Raw genomic sequence first — 16,423 nt, 5'->3', positions numbered from 1 at the left:
AATGAAATGATATCTAGATCGTAATCATTGTGAAGTGCATAGTTAACTGGGAGCCCTGAGGATGAGTGGTTGGGGTCCTCCCAGTGAGGCCACCATTACTTTTGTCTGAATTCACCAAGTGGCGTGGATGTGAGGTGTCTAGCAGCAGCCTGGGGGGAGCCCTGTGGCTGTAGGACCACAGCCTAGCAAGCCTCTGGATGTAATGGCCGTTTGACTCAAACCATAAGGACCAGAGGAACACACTTCCACTATGAAAACCTACAGAACAGGTGAGCTGGGCTCTCTGACAAGTAAATGGCATTAAAAACAAGTGGGAAGGATTATTATGGACATAACATAGGCATAAAGATACTCCAAGTAAATGAAAGAAGTCAATCTGGGGCTTTAAGGAAAGCCAGATTTTCTTTCTTTCTTCCTTCCTTCCTTCCTTCCTTCCTTCCTTCCTTCCTTCCTTTCTTTCTCTCTCTCTCTTTTTTCTTTCTTTCTTTCTTTCTTTCTTTCTTTCTTTCAAACAAAATGTAATGATTTTTTTTATTATTACTATTTTATTACTTAAAAAAATTCCAATCCAAATCTCCACTCCCTCCCCTCCTCGGAAAAAAGATATCTTGATTGAGGGAGCTATTATGAGGTTAGCAAGAAACCTGGCTCTAAAAAAATTCTCAGGAATCCACAAGGATGACACCAGCTAATACCCTAAGCAATAGAGGAGAGGGTGCCTGAACTGGCCTTGCCCTATAGTCAGATTGATGATTATCTTAAATATCACCAAAGTAATGATTTTTAAAAGATAGGTAGGAGCCAGGTGTAGTGGTGCACACCTTTAATCCCAGCACTCGGGAGGTAGAGGCAGGAGGATCTCTGAGTTTGAGGCCAGCCTACTCTACCTAAAAAAGTTTCAGGACAGCCAGGGCTACACAGAGAAACCTATTCTTGAAAAAAATTAAAAAAAATAAAATAAATGAACTAATTAAAATGATTGGTGGGGCTATTTAAATACTCGCTAGGGATTACAATGAAAATTGTTAAGTGTCATAAATGGCCTGGCGGTCATGATGTTGAAGAGTTATCTATCTATTTGCATATATCTACATATATGTAAATATGTGTGTGTGTGGAGAGAGAGAGAGAGACAGGCAGAGACAAGAGAGGCAGACATGCAGAAAGGCACAGGCACACACACATACATATATATACATACATATATATATATATATACATATACACACACACACATATATATATAATGATTTGTTTGTGGATGAAATAGTATAACAGATTTGCTTTATAAAGTGAGAATTGGTATGAAATACCAGATGGAGAAATAACATGATGCTGTTGTTTGTGGGAGCTGGGGTTTGGAGTTGATGCAGATTCTTTATCTGATTTCCCCTAGTTACACCCCTGCCCTCACCCCATGGTACTGGTGAGCAAACCGAGGGCCCTGTGAATAGTAGGAAAGCACTCTACCACTAAACCACACCTAGCCCAAGTTTTGTACGCCCCTAACCAAGCTCATAACGAAACATTGAGAGGATGGTAGATAATTTCCTAGAATGAACGTATCAGCCAACATGGTGGTATGTGCTTCTAACTTAATTGCTCTGGGGATTAAGGATGGCAAGTTCTGGGCTAACCTGGGCTACGTAGTGAGGTCCCATGCCAACAAAACAACTGGTCCTGAGAAATGGCTCCGTGCTTAAGAACACTTCCTGCTCTTGAGGAGGATCAGCGTGTGGTTTCCAGCACCCACGATGGTTGGTACACAACCCCCTGCAACCAGCCTCAATTCCAGGGGAGTCACTACTGTCATATTCTGGCCTCTTCAGGTACCCTCATACACATACACATACACAAGAGAGAGAGAGAGAGAGAGAGAGAGAGAGAGAGAGAGAGAGAGAGACAGACAGAAAGGAATTTTTTGTTTTTTGTTTTTTTAAAAGATACACACACTGTAATACAATGGCGGTTGCAGATCTGGCAAGTAGGTTCTGCCTGCAGGAGAGGCAAGGACACCAGGCTTTTGCCAAAGCTGACACAGAAGGTGAGATCCACAGGATATTAATATACACTGCACCAGAAATAATTTAGGGGTTGGGGAGTGATTTTAGAATTGTGGGCTCAACGGAGCTCAAAGGGAACCTTGCTGCAAGATGCTGGTGGTGGAACATAGCTGCTTGTGTGGTTTCCATGGCTACTGTGGTAGTACATAGAATTTTTCATCCACAGAAAGCTTTTAAGATCTTGCCATTCACCTCCTGGGTTAGTTAAACAAAAACTTAGGAAATCTAATGAGAAGAGAACCTGAGCTTTGGAAGGTGTTATTGAGGGAGTGAGACACGCTTAATATACATGAGGTGTGTTGATAGACTTCACTGTGGGCTGTGGGCTGTAAGGCTTGGTAGTCAAAGGCTAGGATTTTCCAGAATATGGTCCAAGCTTGTCCATTTCATGGCTATGGATTTTCTGCAAATATTTTTAGTCTGTGGGCCTCAGCTTCTTAGCTTAATATCTGCAAATTCAAAGCACAGCTCAAAGGGAAACCTATGACCTTCCTGATAGATAAACAACCCTTGATGTATCCAGATGTAACCTTCCCAATAGATATACAACCCTTGATGTATCCAGAGATTGAGGATGTGGGTGGAGGGGGGCAGATCTAGGGGAGAGAAGAGATTAGAAACTTCCCTAAGAAAGTACCTGTGCCTTAAAATGAGTTTCTAAGTGGGCTGGTCTAGCCAGTCCCCCACATATAATGCTTTTCTAAAGTACTCCATCTTTCTTCCTGATATCCAAATGAGTTCTTCTCTGAGATGCTCAGTAAAGAACATACCTTGTGCTGAAGGTAACTGAGATTTGCTTCAAAATATGAGGTCCTAAAAATGACATATATCCAGTTTTCCTTCTTGCTAAGGTGTTCCAGACAGTTTTGGGGGTAGGGGTGATGGTAAGGTGTGGGGAAGGGCACTGGTGTCCTTCAGCTTAGAGTTCTTACCTCGGTCTGGACCATGTGAACTCTGTGAAGTCTTAGGTCATGCACTGCTCCATAAATGTCCACAGAGTCCTTGGAATCCAACTGCTGGAGGATCCGGTCCAAGGCAACGAACGTCCCGGTTCTGCCCACACCAGCACTGGAGAGAAGCAAAAGGAAGATGGGGCCTCTGATTTAGTTCACCTTCCATGACTAGATCACAAAACTTTGGCCATCTCTCTTCTCTCTCTCTCTCTCTCTCTCTCTCTCTCTCTCTCTCTCTCTCTCTCTCTCTCAGATTATAGGAAGATACAAGAATCTTTCTTTCCACAGACATGTTCTCTCTCAAAGATAATCTAGAGCCCCCATGTCTATCTAGTGCTCCTATGTCTACCTAGAACCCTCATGGTCTACCTAGAGCCCCCATGTCTACCTAGCACCCCCATGTCTACCTAGAGCCCACATGTCTACCTAGAGCCCCCCATGTCTACCTAGAGCTCCCATGATCTACCTAGAACTCTCATGTCTACCTAGAGCCCCCATGACTACTTAGAGCCAACATGTCTATCTAGAGCCCCATGGTCTATCTAGAACCCTTATGTCTACCTAGAACCCTCATGTCTGCCCAGAACGTCCATGTTTACCTAGAACCCATAACGTCTACCTAGAGCACCCATGGTCTACCTAGAGCCCCATGTCTACCTATAGCCCCCATGTCTATCTAAAGCCTCCATGGTCTACCTCTTCCCACTTCCTCCTAACCCCCACCTAACCTCATGTTGGTATATATCAAGCCCATGCTAATTTTTAGAATTTTCCTCTATACATGCAAATATATTTTCTATGTTTTGAATGATTACTAAAATGCTTAAGATACTACATATTCTTTTGCCAAGTTCTCTACTCAATACTGTGAGTATTGTTTTGAGATTTATCCATTGATGATGCAGAACTAATTTCATCTCTCTCTCATTTGCTCTTCTTTTTTTACTCATTGTTCACTTGCTTTTGTTTTTATTTTTTGAGGAAGAGCCTTGCTATATAATCATGGTCTTCCTGACTTAGTCTTCCAAGTGTTGGGCTCACAGGCACATGCAACTATGCTTGGCTTAATTCCAACTTCTTTTAACTATTCTGAAGAAGTCACACGCCACTGCCAGTCCACTCCATACTGTAGAGTAAGAGATAATTTTTAGTTATCTGTTAAAAACCATGTCACAGTGAACATCTACATGGCAATTGCTCAGCAGTTGGCAGCTAAAATGGCCACTGGTGACTTGGTTATAGGGTATGATAACTTGCTGGACGTTGCTAAATTGCTTCTTAACATGGGACTCTTGATGCTGTGCAATTTGATGATACCAAGACAAATTTGGTCTTATTCAACCCAGACAGAAGTAGAGCCAGGTATATAGCAAAGGGAGAGTTCTCATGCCTGTCTCCCACTTACATACACACACACACACAGACACACACACATATATATACATATACATATACACACACACCTTCATAAGGGCTTTCTAGGGCCCACCAGAAATCCCTTTTCATTCTCCATTCACACCATGCTTTACGTACGCTATTCACATGCTAATGTTTCTGTACCAAAATTACCTTTATCTTTAAAGCTATAGCAATGGATGTAAAATGCTTCCACATAATATTTGCCAAGCAAAGGCCAGCGATGGCACCTCCACCAGTAAGTGAATGCCAACTGGTTATTAAGACCAGTGAGACTTGTGACAGAGTAACATATGTAAATTTCCTCAGTTTCGTCGTAAAAACTCAACTTTGAGTATATCCATCATTGACTATGGCACCCATTCCCAATACACTGTTCTGCTATTCCTAAATAAGTACCAATATTCTTTTCTTTTCTTTCTTTCTTTCCTTCCTTCCTTCCTTCCTTCCTTCCTTCCTTCCTTCCTTCCTCTTTTTCTTTTAGTTCTTTGAGACAGGGTTTCTCTGTGTGGCCTTGGCTATCCTGGAATTTGCTCTGTAGATTAGGCTGTCCTCGAACTCACAGAGATCCGCCTGTCTCTGCTTTCTAAGTGCTGGGACTAAAGACGTGTGCCACTACTGCCTGGCTCAGTGTTCTTTGTAGACACCCCCTCTGGTTATTTTGGCTGGCAATGAACACATTTATAAGACAGAGAACAATTCTCCAATGTTTCTGGAAGGAAATGCTTGCCATTGTTCAGAAGGCAGGAGACCCCCAAGTGTTTCCAATACCCATTAAAGCATTGAGGTTCAAAGCCATCTAAAAGCAGGGTTCCTAGGGTGTGGGGTTGCTGGGGAGAAATCAACACACTTGACATTTCTTTTCCTGTAGCAATTCTCTGCTCTTTCTTTATGAGTGCCATTCAGTTAGGGCTATCAAAGTGTGCTGCAAACATTAATTAGTGAAACACCAGGCTGCCCAGAGAGAGAAAGCTGGCTCGTTAAGTTGATTTTAAGGGCATATGAACTGAAGCAAAAAAAAAAAAAAAAAAAAAGTCAAGAGAGAAAAAGAAATTTAAGAGCAAAAATTGATTCTGGACAGCTGGAGTGTGTTAGCTAGGTCCTTTTGCCTGTCCCTTGTCTTCCTTCCTCCTCGTAAGGACATAGCTTTCTGTTGGAGAGTATATGTGGCTTCAGAGACAAGGTCGCTATAAGACCAAGCCATCTGTGGTTTGGTCTTGAAGCTTCTATAATTGTAAAAGATAAGTTTCTGTTGTTTATAAATTGCCAATGAAGGGCCCAGGGCATGGCAAACACAGGCCCGAGAATGGCAAACACAGGCCCGAGAATGACAAACACAGGTCCTAACTTGGCAAACATGGCACCGATAGGCTTTGCCTTTTACCCTCCTCCCCCTTGCTAACCCTTTAGATTACATTCCTAAAGCTGGCCACCAAGGTCTAGTCTCTTATTTGGCCATTGACTCATTCCTGAGGCTGACCAAGTCCCAATTATCAAAACCCTAAGGTCCAGGAATCAAAATTCATTCTTTTGCCTACCCTCATTAAAATAGCCACCAGAACTTACCAATACGTCCTAGCTCATTCTAACACAGACCTACCCTTTATTCCCCTTAAAATTAACACCCTGTAAAGCCGTTTGCTGCCCTTTCTGTCCGATTCAGATTCAGCCATCTTGTCTCTCTACCTTGCTTACTAAAGGATCTTTTTGTGTAGGAAATTGGGGTTTGGGTGTGACCTGTGCCTAATCCAGGCTCCAGAGGGGAGCACCCCACAATACTGAGTTCTTTCACCCAGTCTGAAGTATTTTGTTCTAGCATCACCAGTGGATGAGAACATGCTACTAGACCCGGAGGGGAGTCTAGGGGAGTGAGCTCAATAGGTGGATAAGGATTCTTCAAGGGGAGGAGCAAGAACGCTAACTCAAGGAGGTAAAAACACCAGGAAACCACAGAAAACACCGTCTCCAAAACAAAACAAAATAGCAGAAAGCAAGTCTGTGCATTAGACCAGAAAGAAAAATAGTGTGTTTCCTCCTCTATTCAGGACCTAGATGAAAAATTACATGAGGTGCTTTGAATGAGAAATACTCCCACAGTTTTCGGGCATTTGAACATTGGGTCTCAGTTAGTGGTGCCCTTTGGGTAGGTTTAGAAGGTGTGGCTTTACTGGCAAAAGTATGTCACTGTGGGCAGGCTTTGAGTATCTATAGTCATGCCCACTTCCTGTTTGCTCTCTGCTTATTGCTTCCAGTTCAACATGTAAGCTCTCAGCTGGGCCCTCCAATCGCCATGCTACTGCTGGCTGCCATATTGTTTCTGCCAGAATGGACGTGAAACCTCTGCAACTATAATCCCAAAGAAACTCTTTCTCCAGTAAGGTGCCTTGTTCATGGTGTTTTCATCAAAGCAATGGGAAAGTAACTAATACAGTGTGTGTGTGTGTGTGTGTGTGTGTGTGTGTATGAAACTAGAATGAGGGCCATGAGAGGGGAGACAGTCATCTCCAGAAGGGAGAAGGCAATGACATGAAAGCAGACAGGTAAGAGGGGAACCCATCAGAGGAAAGCAGGATATATGGGGAAGACTGTGGGGAAAGAGAACATACAAAAATAAAGTATAAGGACATATATGTATGAAAATAGGATCATGAAACCTATTGGTATGCACGATAATCTAAAAAATTAATTTAAAAAATTGGAAGCAAGCAAAGCAAAAGAATAAGCTTGTCGAGTTGACTTCCGGGCTAGAACGAGAGAGGAAATGAGCCAGACGTTGGGCTGAAGGTGAGCCAGGACCATGACGGAGGGTGTGGAAGTCACTTAAGGATCCTATAGCTCATGCAGTAGGAAAAAGAACGAGAAGAGAGCGAGGGGGAGAACAAAGTGGGAGGTGAGGAAAATGGAAAGGGAGAAGCTGTGAAGAAGAATGAGGTTAGAAGAGGAGGAGAACATGAAGCACTCGCTGGGGGGAGGCAGCCTGGCTGGCTTGGAGATCCCCCATGGTCATGCGCCCTTCACATTGCTGTGGACTCTTACTGACATCCCCCCCCCGGCCGCCACCTCTCCCATTACTCCTACCTGCAGTGCACTACTGTGGGCCCTGCCCCTGGGCTTCTGTTGATGTAGTCTCTGACCGTTCTCACAAACTGAATCAGGGACTGGGTGGTCTCTGGGACTCCATGGTCTGGCCATACTGTGTAGTGAAAGTGACGGATGAGTCTGTGTGCATCCAGCTGTTCCTCCTGCAGGAGTGGAGAGCAGACGATGAGAGGGACGGCTGAGGGGAACACAAAGACTCTGACAACTGTGCCCACGTGAGTTTCCCTGGTCTGAAACTACAGTCTACGAGTCAGGAAAAGCAGGATTCAGAGTCTCTGCTATGTAAGTTGGGTTGTTTCTTTTATTCCACCCCTTTTCCCTTCCTGCCTCCCTCCTCCCTCCTTCTCTCCTTCCCTTCCTTCCTTTCTCCTTTCCTCCTATTCTTTTTTCCTGAGATAGGGTCTCTTGTAGCCCAGGCTTGCTCCAAGCTATCCATGTATTTGACGATAACCTTGAACTTCTTCTTGCCTCCACCTCCCAAATGCTGGGATTCCAAATATATAATAACCACAGTACCTGCCTTCTAAGTTGGGTTTTAAAATGAAGTCAAGCAAACTAACATACACTGCAAATCTTAAATTCCCTGATGGTCCACTCAGGTAGCACGGATTCTGAGACCATCTGCAAGATGAGATCCCCATAGTAGAGAGAGTCCTGGTCTGCTGGCCAGTAATGGTCACACTTCACCTAGAAGAGAACAGACAGGGAAAAATAAGTCTGAAAGCATGATAGCGAGGCCATCTGCACTCTCCCTCAAATCCCTGAGTTAGGGATCCAGGGCCAGCTGCTAAAACAACTTGATCGTTTACTTTCTATTAATCTGCTCATGACCAGTGATGAAGTCGGGATGTTCTTCCAAGGGTTCGCAAGAAACTGCCTCCCCACCCGCAAAGCACGAACCATCCCCACCTTTAGATTCATTCACCTTTGGGACAGCTTAAGGGTTTATTTTTGTTTCTTTTCTCAATTGTTTCCTCAGTGTCCGGGTCCCACCGACCAATATAAACAACGTAAAATCTCTTCTTTTTGCACTTGGGGCCCTAACTCACAAGGCCCGGGATTCCTTCCCCAAGAACTTCAAATAGAAGGGAAAAAATGTTCTGTCAGAAGAAAGACCTAACCAAGGCTAGGAAGGAATTGTTTTATGGTCCTGTGCTGTTCAAATTTTTATCACTTTCCTTACCTGGGTTCCATGCCAGAGATCTTTGAGAAGTTAGAACTTGCAGCTGAACTTGTATTTATGTGCACAATGAGACGAAAAAGAAGAATCTGAGGACTTGTTTTTATATTCTGTTTTGTGGAACAGTGATGTGGGATTTCCCCCTATATGCTGTGAATACCATTGGTGAATAAAGAAACTGCCTAGGCCTGTTGATAGGCCAGAATTTAGGTAGGAGAGAAAACTAAACTGAATGCTGGGAGAAAAAAGGCAGAGTCAAGAGAGAAGCCATGGAGCTGCTGGGGACAGATGCTGGAAACTTTACCAGGTAAGCCACAGCCACATGGCGATATACAGATTAATAGAAATGGGTTAAATTAATATAAGAGTTAGCCAATAAAACTAGAGCTAATGGGCCAAACAGTGATTTAATTAATACAGTTTCTGTGTGATTATTTTGGGTCTAGGATAGCCAGGCAGCTGAAAACTAACAAGCAGCCCTTTGTACAACAGAACAGATTAATCAAAATTGATATATTTTATAAGATACATATTCATTGGCTATCAGTATATATTTGTATTTCTGTATATAGACTTGGGTATCAAAACAATGAACATAACTTATTTTATTTTATGGTGAGTTAGGCAGATATAGCTACATATGTATATTGAATTTCTGTTTACATGGATATGTAATATGTTTACATGAATAAGTATTCTAGCCATTTCATCAATATTTATATAAATATCTTCTAGTAAGGTTAGTCTTGTGGAGAAAGACATAGGTCCCAGTCTAGACAGGATGATGGAAGACAGTCTGGAAATCTGGCATACACATATTAAGCTCTTTACATTTAGTCTTTTAATCCTAAAAGTAGCCATATAATATAAAAGATTATAAATGGGGATTATAAATATAAAAGATTTTAATAATAGTTCAGATAGATAATTTACTTCATGTCTGCCAGTAAAGCCTAAAATATTTCTCTCCTGGGAGGCTCCTCGTCTTTGGTAGGGTTGCTCCCCTACCCATACTCTGAAGGACAGAGCAAACATGGGGTCAGGCATTCTTCCCACTCATGTTTACTTCTGACTCTCGCAGGCTTCAGAGTTTGAATGAAATGTCTGACCAAGAGTTTAAAAAAGGATCCAGATTGTTTTATCATCAAGTGGCTTAATTCCCTAACAGCGTTCTCCCAGGGTGTCTTCTTGGGTTTGTGAGTGGAACTTTGGATGGGGAAGGAGGATAGAATTCCATCAGAACAACAGCAGAGGGCAAAGCAAAACAAAAACAGAGGGAAAACGGTCTACTCACTCGGCCTTTCTCAACACACTGGGTCACCATGACGATATTGTGAACGTTTTGCTCCCACGCCATTTTCCAGAAGTCATCCTTGGTGCCAGGAAGCGGTCCCTGAGTGGCGATATATTCCCTTCTGAAGTTGTTACCCTGCGATGAGTTTACAATGAGGAGAGTCAGAAACAATGGGCTCTTCAGAACTGTAAACAAAGAGCGAGCTTGCAGATCAGAAGGTTTGGAGAGCTCTGCCAGGCCCTGGAGAATACCGTATATCAGTACAAGTGTCAAGGCCTAGGAGTGGGAAGGACAAAGGAGAGAGCATTGGGCCATTGTTTACAGCCACGGTCTCCTTAATCGGCTGGGTCTGCTGTCAAGGTGAATGGAGAATTCCAGCCCCAATAGAGAACACTATTTTACTTTTGTTTGTGCGTCCCTGTGTGCCTGTGTGTGTGTGTCTAAGCATACCCATGTGTATGTCCATGTATGCCTTTGTGTGTGTGTACCTGCGTGTATGTATCTGTGTGTGCCTTTATGTGTGCCTGTGTGTGTGTCTAAGCATACCCATGTGTATGTCCATGTATGCCTTTGTGTGTGTGTACCTGTGTGTATGTGTCTGTGTGTGCCTTTATGTGTGTCTGTGTATGTGGTTAATGTTTCTGTGTCTATATGTACCTATGTGTGTGTGTGTGTGTGCCTTTGTGTGTGTATTTAGTGGGGTTTTTTTTGTGTGTGTGTGTGCATGTGTGTGTGAACTGTTCAAAGAACTGGTTTTACTCTTTTTGGATAATTGACATTACAATAGTTTGGAAAGAATACTTGATGGAAAATGAGCCCTGAGCTTCTCCCAGATGATGCGCAGTGGGTCTGGATGTTCACGGCTCTGACTTAATTCTCCATAGTGACATGGATATTTCCACTAATTCCTTCTTCCCTTTAGCACTCCAGAATTAGTTCTAAGTCTTAGTGGAAGCTCGTCGCCTTTGCTCAAGCTCTCTATATTATATTGGCTCTGCCATCCACAACCCAGCCACCCACACACTGCTTCTCAGCCTGGCTAATCTTTATTTATCCTTAGCACCTTGCCTGTCTGACTGAAGTCATCTTTCATCTTCCTCTCTATCGGCTGGCATTCTCCTCCCCCATGTTCTGTGGTACCTCCTAATCTCTTGCTACTCAGTGCGGTCCTCAGGCTAGTGGGGATGGGATCACACAGGGGTCGTTAGAAGTGCAAAGTAGCAGCTCTACCTCTCTCCACCAGATAGAATGGATGGTGTTGGAGTATGAGTGGTGTTGATGGTCGTTCATGTAGGAGGCGCTGCTCTGGCGTGGTAAGCATGACACTGCCCTGTGATTCTTCAAGGTCTCAACTATCTGACAGTTCTCTTGGAGACGTAATCCCTTTATATATCTCAGTGTTTGGATTATAGTTATCACCCAATTGGTTAGCACTTACTGAATGTATAGACAATAACGAGGTATTTTTCCCACTTTTTTGGAAAAGGAATTAGGGGCTCAGTGAGGTGACAGAACTAGCTGTGTCACGGAGCCAGCCAGGGACAGATGTGGAATTCAGATCAGATCTAGGTGTATTTTTTTTTCCTTTAAAGCCATTTATCTGGGGGGGGGGGTGTATGTGGGAGGTAGGCAAGAGGTAAGTCGGTATCAGATCCCAGAAGTTAGCACAACTTTGAAGTGTGTATTATGTGTGTCTTGCAAAAGTCCAAGTAGCAAGAGATTGTCCCTTTCGGCATGGTTGCCTTACCCATGGGGGCCATCTTTCTCGAGCAACTCTAATCTTCCTTATCTCAGGGCCACAGAAAGGAGAGAATCTTTGAACCTGCATCCTGGGTCTGTGAGAACTGCACCTGACCTTGGTTGGCCGTTGTGAAAAACAGAGATCGCGACCTGTCTTTTATGGCAAGTGGACATGGTCTTTTAAATCTCGCAACTGGTTTCTAGGGAGAACAGTAGGGCGTCTTAGAAGGCGTGGCATGTCCTGCGTAGCCATTATCGGCTTCATCCTGGGCACGATGAGCTGGGAGTTCACTTACGGGGATATAACTGGCATTGATGTAGTCGGAGCACGGGTCATCGTCTACGTTGGACAACTTCACCCTTGAGGTATCATCTGCAAGGAGATTGATTGAATGATTTGCTGCTACCTCGGATGATATTCCCAGGTGGGCAATGTGGTATTAGACTGCCTGACCTCTGTTCCCCACAGCAGCCCGAAGAGAAGTGTTGCTATCTCTGCTTAACAGTTGGGGCTCTGACATGGTAACTGACTCGGGGCATGTGACGTAGGTAACACATAAACAAAGGATGCAGGAAACAACGGGAAGCCCCATCTACGGTTTCCTTTTCAACATTACCACCCTTGCTCCATGCAGCGGCCAGCTCTCTTTCACTTCTGGAATGAACACTAGCAGGAAAACCGCCTTTGATGGCTCTACCTGATAGGGTAGGCTGCTCTTCTTAAAAATCGTTGGCTAATTTTTAATAAATAAATAAATAAATGAATGAATAGCTGACTAAAGATTGTGAGGTGAACCCAAGTGTGTCAGTCAGAGCCCTGCTCTTAACTTTGGTCATGTTCTGAGCCTCCAAGGAGAAAGAGTAAGAACAGCAAAGAGAAATGCCAACTGGGCCACTCAGAACCAGAGTTTAAAATGGCCATTACCCTTGTGAGAGAAGCACCTGAACACTGGGAACATTCGTTATTAAAGTCTTTAGAGCCTGAGAGTATGCATATCTAGCTAATCTGCGCGCACGCGCGCACACACACACACACACACATACACACGCACGCACGCACGCACGCACGTACGCACGCATGAGCACACACGCACATGGTTTTTATGTAATAGCACCACTAAGTTCCAACACAAAACTTACAGGGCAATATGTTGTTGTATCGATTTTTCCCTCTATTCTCAGGCAAGAGAGCAATGTCACATGACTGGTTTCGACCCACGTCTTTTAAGTCCTGTTAGGTTTAGAAAAAAGTTTGCAAGTGGAGATTATAAAATAAAATAAGGCAACTCATATGACCCCTAAGACACATAAAGAAGTGTACCCGAGTTACAGTTTACGGAACACTGGCATTCCGGATGCATGGGATCCGGTCCTTTTCACAACCCTACACGAGAGGTGCGCTTAATACTATCTTACAGATGCGGCTTAGAAGCGATAAATACCACGCTCCAGGACACGCATGTAGCAAAACTGATATCTAAAGCCCCAGTACTCTTTTCCAAACTACCTTTTCCCCCCCAGACACGCTGAGTAATGGACAGCATCACATTGAAATGTGTTCGCTCTTTCCCATTGATCAGAAAGCACTGAGTCTGCGGTGCGTTTCCGACTCAAACCGGTCTCCGAGAACCGGAGGAACTCTGTCCAAGGGGCCCGGCTCAGACACTGGAGTGCTCTCCTGAGACCGGAGGCATCCCAGCTGTGACTTCAGTCACACTGAAGAGGGAATGCTACAGGTGGGTGCAGAGGTTCCCCGGGTCTGCACGGTACCTCATATTCCTTGGACAGAAGGTAGTTGGAGTCAGCCTGCAGTTTCATGAAATGCCCTTCGAACTGATTTATCTTTATGGGGCTGTAATTCAAAACAAAACAAGAGGAGAAGAAAGTTACTGAAGGAACGGGAAAATGCTCTCACCAGGTTGAGTTGTGTTTCAAAGTGAATTAATGAATACGTTTTCTCTTACCAAGAGGTTTTCCGGTTGCTGTGAGAGACAAAAAAGAAAGAGGGGCCTTGTTAGCTAATCTCACAGAATACCTTTTTTTTTTTTTTTTTTTTTTTTTTTTTTTTTTTCCAGTAAACCTGGCAAAGGAAGCTTTGGCACTTACCCTTTCTGGCCCAGGTTCAAGTGGACAGACAAAGGCCCATCCCTGTGTATGCTCAGGCGGGCAGATGGTCTTTCTCCGCCATGGCTGAAACATAGGACACAGATTTCTTTATTCTAATTACGTTACTTGGCTCGTATAATGTCCCCCGTTTATGGTAAGGCTGTGCACACTTGTGCAAATGTGAAACTTTCAGATTCCATGGAAGTCTGCACTCAGCTGACATCTTTTTGGGGGAGGAAGAGGAGATGGGAACAATATAACATCACCTTGCCCACTCAGAAACACATCTCCAGAATAATGGAAAGATGTCTCCTGATGTTTGGTCATAAGCATTTGCCGCACTCACTAAAACTTTCCTTAAGAAAGTCCACTAAGGGCTGGAGAGATGGCTCAGAGGTTAAGAGCATTGCCTGCTCTTCCAAAGGTCCTGAGTTCAATTCCCAGTAACCACATGGTGCCTCACAACCATCTGGAATGGGGTCTGGTGCCCTCTTCTGGCCTGCAGGCATACACACAGACAGAATATTGTATACATAATAAATAAATAAATATTAAAAAAAAAGAAAGTCCACTAAGCCAGAAAACTTCAGATGCCAGATATGGTTGTAAGGGAGAACACAGGTTTAAAAAACAAAAAAAATCAGTGACAGAAAAGGACCCCGTTCGGGAAAGTATTCATCTTAGGTCTTCCTGAAAGTAGGATAGCTGGTAAATCCCACGATGTTCATGCCAGCCGTACTTTCTAGGGCATTTCAGAAAAGCATGCAGGCAGTTTGGAAAAGTCTGTCTTCATGAGGTTATGTACCCCAACTGTTTTGCCTGTGCAAAAAAATTCTGTTCCATATTTAAATAGATCCACTGATGGCGTCTCATCATTGATGAGGGCCTGGTGTATCAATGGTTTATAGGAAACCCGGAGAGGCATGAGTCTCGGATTCAGTTTGACTCTTGTTCTTACTAAGGAAACTACGGAGATTTAACCTGAAGAAATGAAACTAGTTTGCCCTTTCAGACTAAAGGGCATTTTTCTTTTAGCAGTCTCTCTATGTTTGCGAGCCTGATCACTAAGGGCTTCTTCACACTTACTTAGTTTTCTGTCTGCAGATGAAGAAGGCGACGAGGGCCACCAGCATGCCAATTAGAAACAGGCCAGCGCTCACACCTTCAATAACTCCAAACAAGGGCTCTGCGGTAAGGGAAACGACAAATAAAAGGAGAGAGGATTAGTGGAAAGGCACCAATCTGGCAGCTATGAAAGCTGTCTTCCCAAGTAACATTGCCATTCGTGCCATTCAAGAGGCCCACAGTGAGGTATTGACGACCCCAAAGCCATGAGTAGGCTGAGGTGAAAGAGCTGCTGCCTACATCCTGCTATAGGCAGGTTGGTTCCAGAGTAAAAGTTCATCAACCCTGGGAGCGGATGATGTATATATTCTCTTTAACTTTTTTGCATTAATTAATTCTTTGTGGATTTCTCATCTTGCATCCAGATCCCACTTATCTCCCCATCCCCTTGCCTCCTCCCTCTGCCCTTGCAACCTCCCCTCTTAAGATAAAACAAAGCCTAAAAAAAGACCATCAAAAACCAAACCAACCAACCAAACAAGAAGAAGAAGAGGAGGAGGAGGAGGAGGAGGAGGAGAAAGAGGAAGAAGAGAAGAAAGAAGAAGAGGAGGAGGAGGAAGAGAAGGAGGAAAAGGAAGAAGAAGAAGAAAAGGAAGAGGAGGAGGAAGATGAAGATGATGATTTTCTTGTGGAAGCTGTCATGTGGCCCAGTGAGTCACACAGTAGACCCTTTAGTTCATACATCTTTACTTGAAAGTGTTCATTGCTATGAATCATTGGTTTGTTTTTCCTTTGGAAAGTCTTCCTATTTTGCTTTTCCTGTTTAGTTTTGTGGAGGAGCCCATTTGGGGAGCTCCACTCTTCAACATTAGATCTGTTTGTTCTCTATTGACTTACATTACTCATCTAACCAACACAGACATTTTCCTCTTAATGCATTTATGGTTCTGCTTTGAATGTTTGCTGAGCGTTTTCTTTTATTGGACTACATAAATTTTCTGTTGCATCATAATAGTTCAAATCGGAAAGAATCGTGTTGGCAAAGTCTCTACTCAACAGTAAATTTCAGCCAGGCACATCCAAATCCTCTTAGCTGGCTTCTGATCCTTTTTTGGCCCAGGATGAAGGAGGTTATCCTCATATTTGCCAGAAACAGAGAGGAAGGTCTGTGAGGTTGGACCATCCTTTATCGCACAGCGGGAGAGACCAACACAGCGTGCCCAGACCAACAGTCTGAGCCTGCAGCACAACAGACATGGGAGGTGAAGGAGTCAAAGAACAAGACCGCGGGAGTCATGCAATTTTCACGACAGTGGAGAAAATCAGAGACAGGGCAGCGCTGAGACCGCAGGCTTAGATGGGATATGCCTGAATACCAGCTGAAACTGGCTGAGCAAGTTACTTAACCTCTTGGTACCTCAGGGTCGCACATTTAAAATGCAGGTGACAATAACTGCAGAAGCTGTATGTACTCTGTAGAATGCAAAACCAGCTCCAAAGGGGTGAC

At 43.8% G+C, this 16,423-nt stretch overlaps 1 protein-coding gene and 1 long non-coding RNA gene across 4 annotated transcripts in view; one reads left to right on the top strand and one right to left on the bottom strand.

The window, feature by feature from the left end:
- Ptprb (protein tyrosine phosphatase receptor type B) overlaps positions 1–16,423 on the bottom strand; it is a 118,781-nt gene that overhangs the window by 11,592 nt on the left and 90,766 nt on the right. For both annotated transcript variants that reach the window (XM_038314945.1, XM_038314946.1), the window contains 10 exons: positions 14,938–15,037; positions 13,852–13,935; positions 13,710–13,727; positions 13,516–13,597; positions 12,886–12,976; positions 12,042–12,118; positions 10,006–10,140; positions 8,096–8,218; positions 7,511–7,674; positions 2,996–3,131 (listed from right to left, as the gene is read on the bottom strand). In XM_038314945.1, the coding sequence (XP_038170873.1) occupies positions 2,996–3,131; positions 7,511–7,674; positions 8,096–8,218; positions 10,006–10,140; positions 12,042–12,118; positions 12,886–12,976; positions 13,516–13,597; positions 13,710–13,727; positions 13,852–13,935; positions 14,938–15,037 (1,010 nt within the window). The remainder of the gene's footprint in view (positions 1–2,995; positions 3,132–7,510; positions 7,675–8,095; positions 8,219–10,005; positions 10,141–12,041; positions 12,119–12,885; positions 12,977–13,515; positions 13,598–13,709; positions 13,728–13,851; positions 13,936–14,937; positions 15,038–16,423) is intronic.
- Positions 6,659–15,481, top strand: LOC119803560. Of its 2 annotated transcripts, XR_005283672.1 has the most exons (4): positions 6,659–7,813; positions 8,838–9,018; positions 14,956–15,042; positions 15,342–15,481. It is a non-coding gene; the product is annotated as an uncharacterized LOC119803560 (long non-coding RNA). The 2 variants fall into 2 exon arrangements; XR_005283673.1 differs by lacking the exons at positions 6,659–7,813; positions 8,838–9,018 and adding an exon at positions 12,802–13,481.

The sequence above is a fragment of the Arvicola amphibius genome, chromosome 17 (genome assembly GCF_903992535.2).
Source record: "Arvicola amphibius chromosome 17, mArvAmp1.2, whole genome shotgun sequence".
In the NCBI taxonomy this organism is placed as follows: Eukaryota; Metazoa; Chordata; class Mammalia; order Rodentia; family Cricetidae; genus Arvicola; species Arvicola amphibius.
Note: the sequence above shows the minus strand (reverse complement) of the source record. Positions and strands in the feature narration are given on the sequence as shown.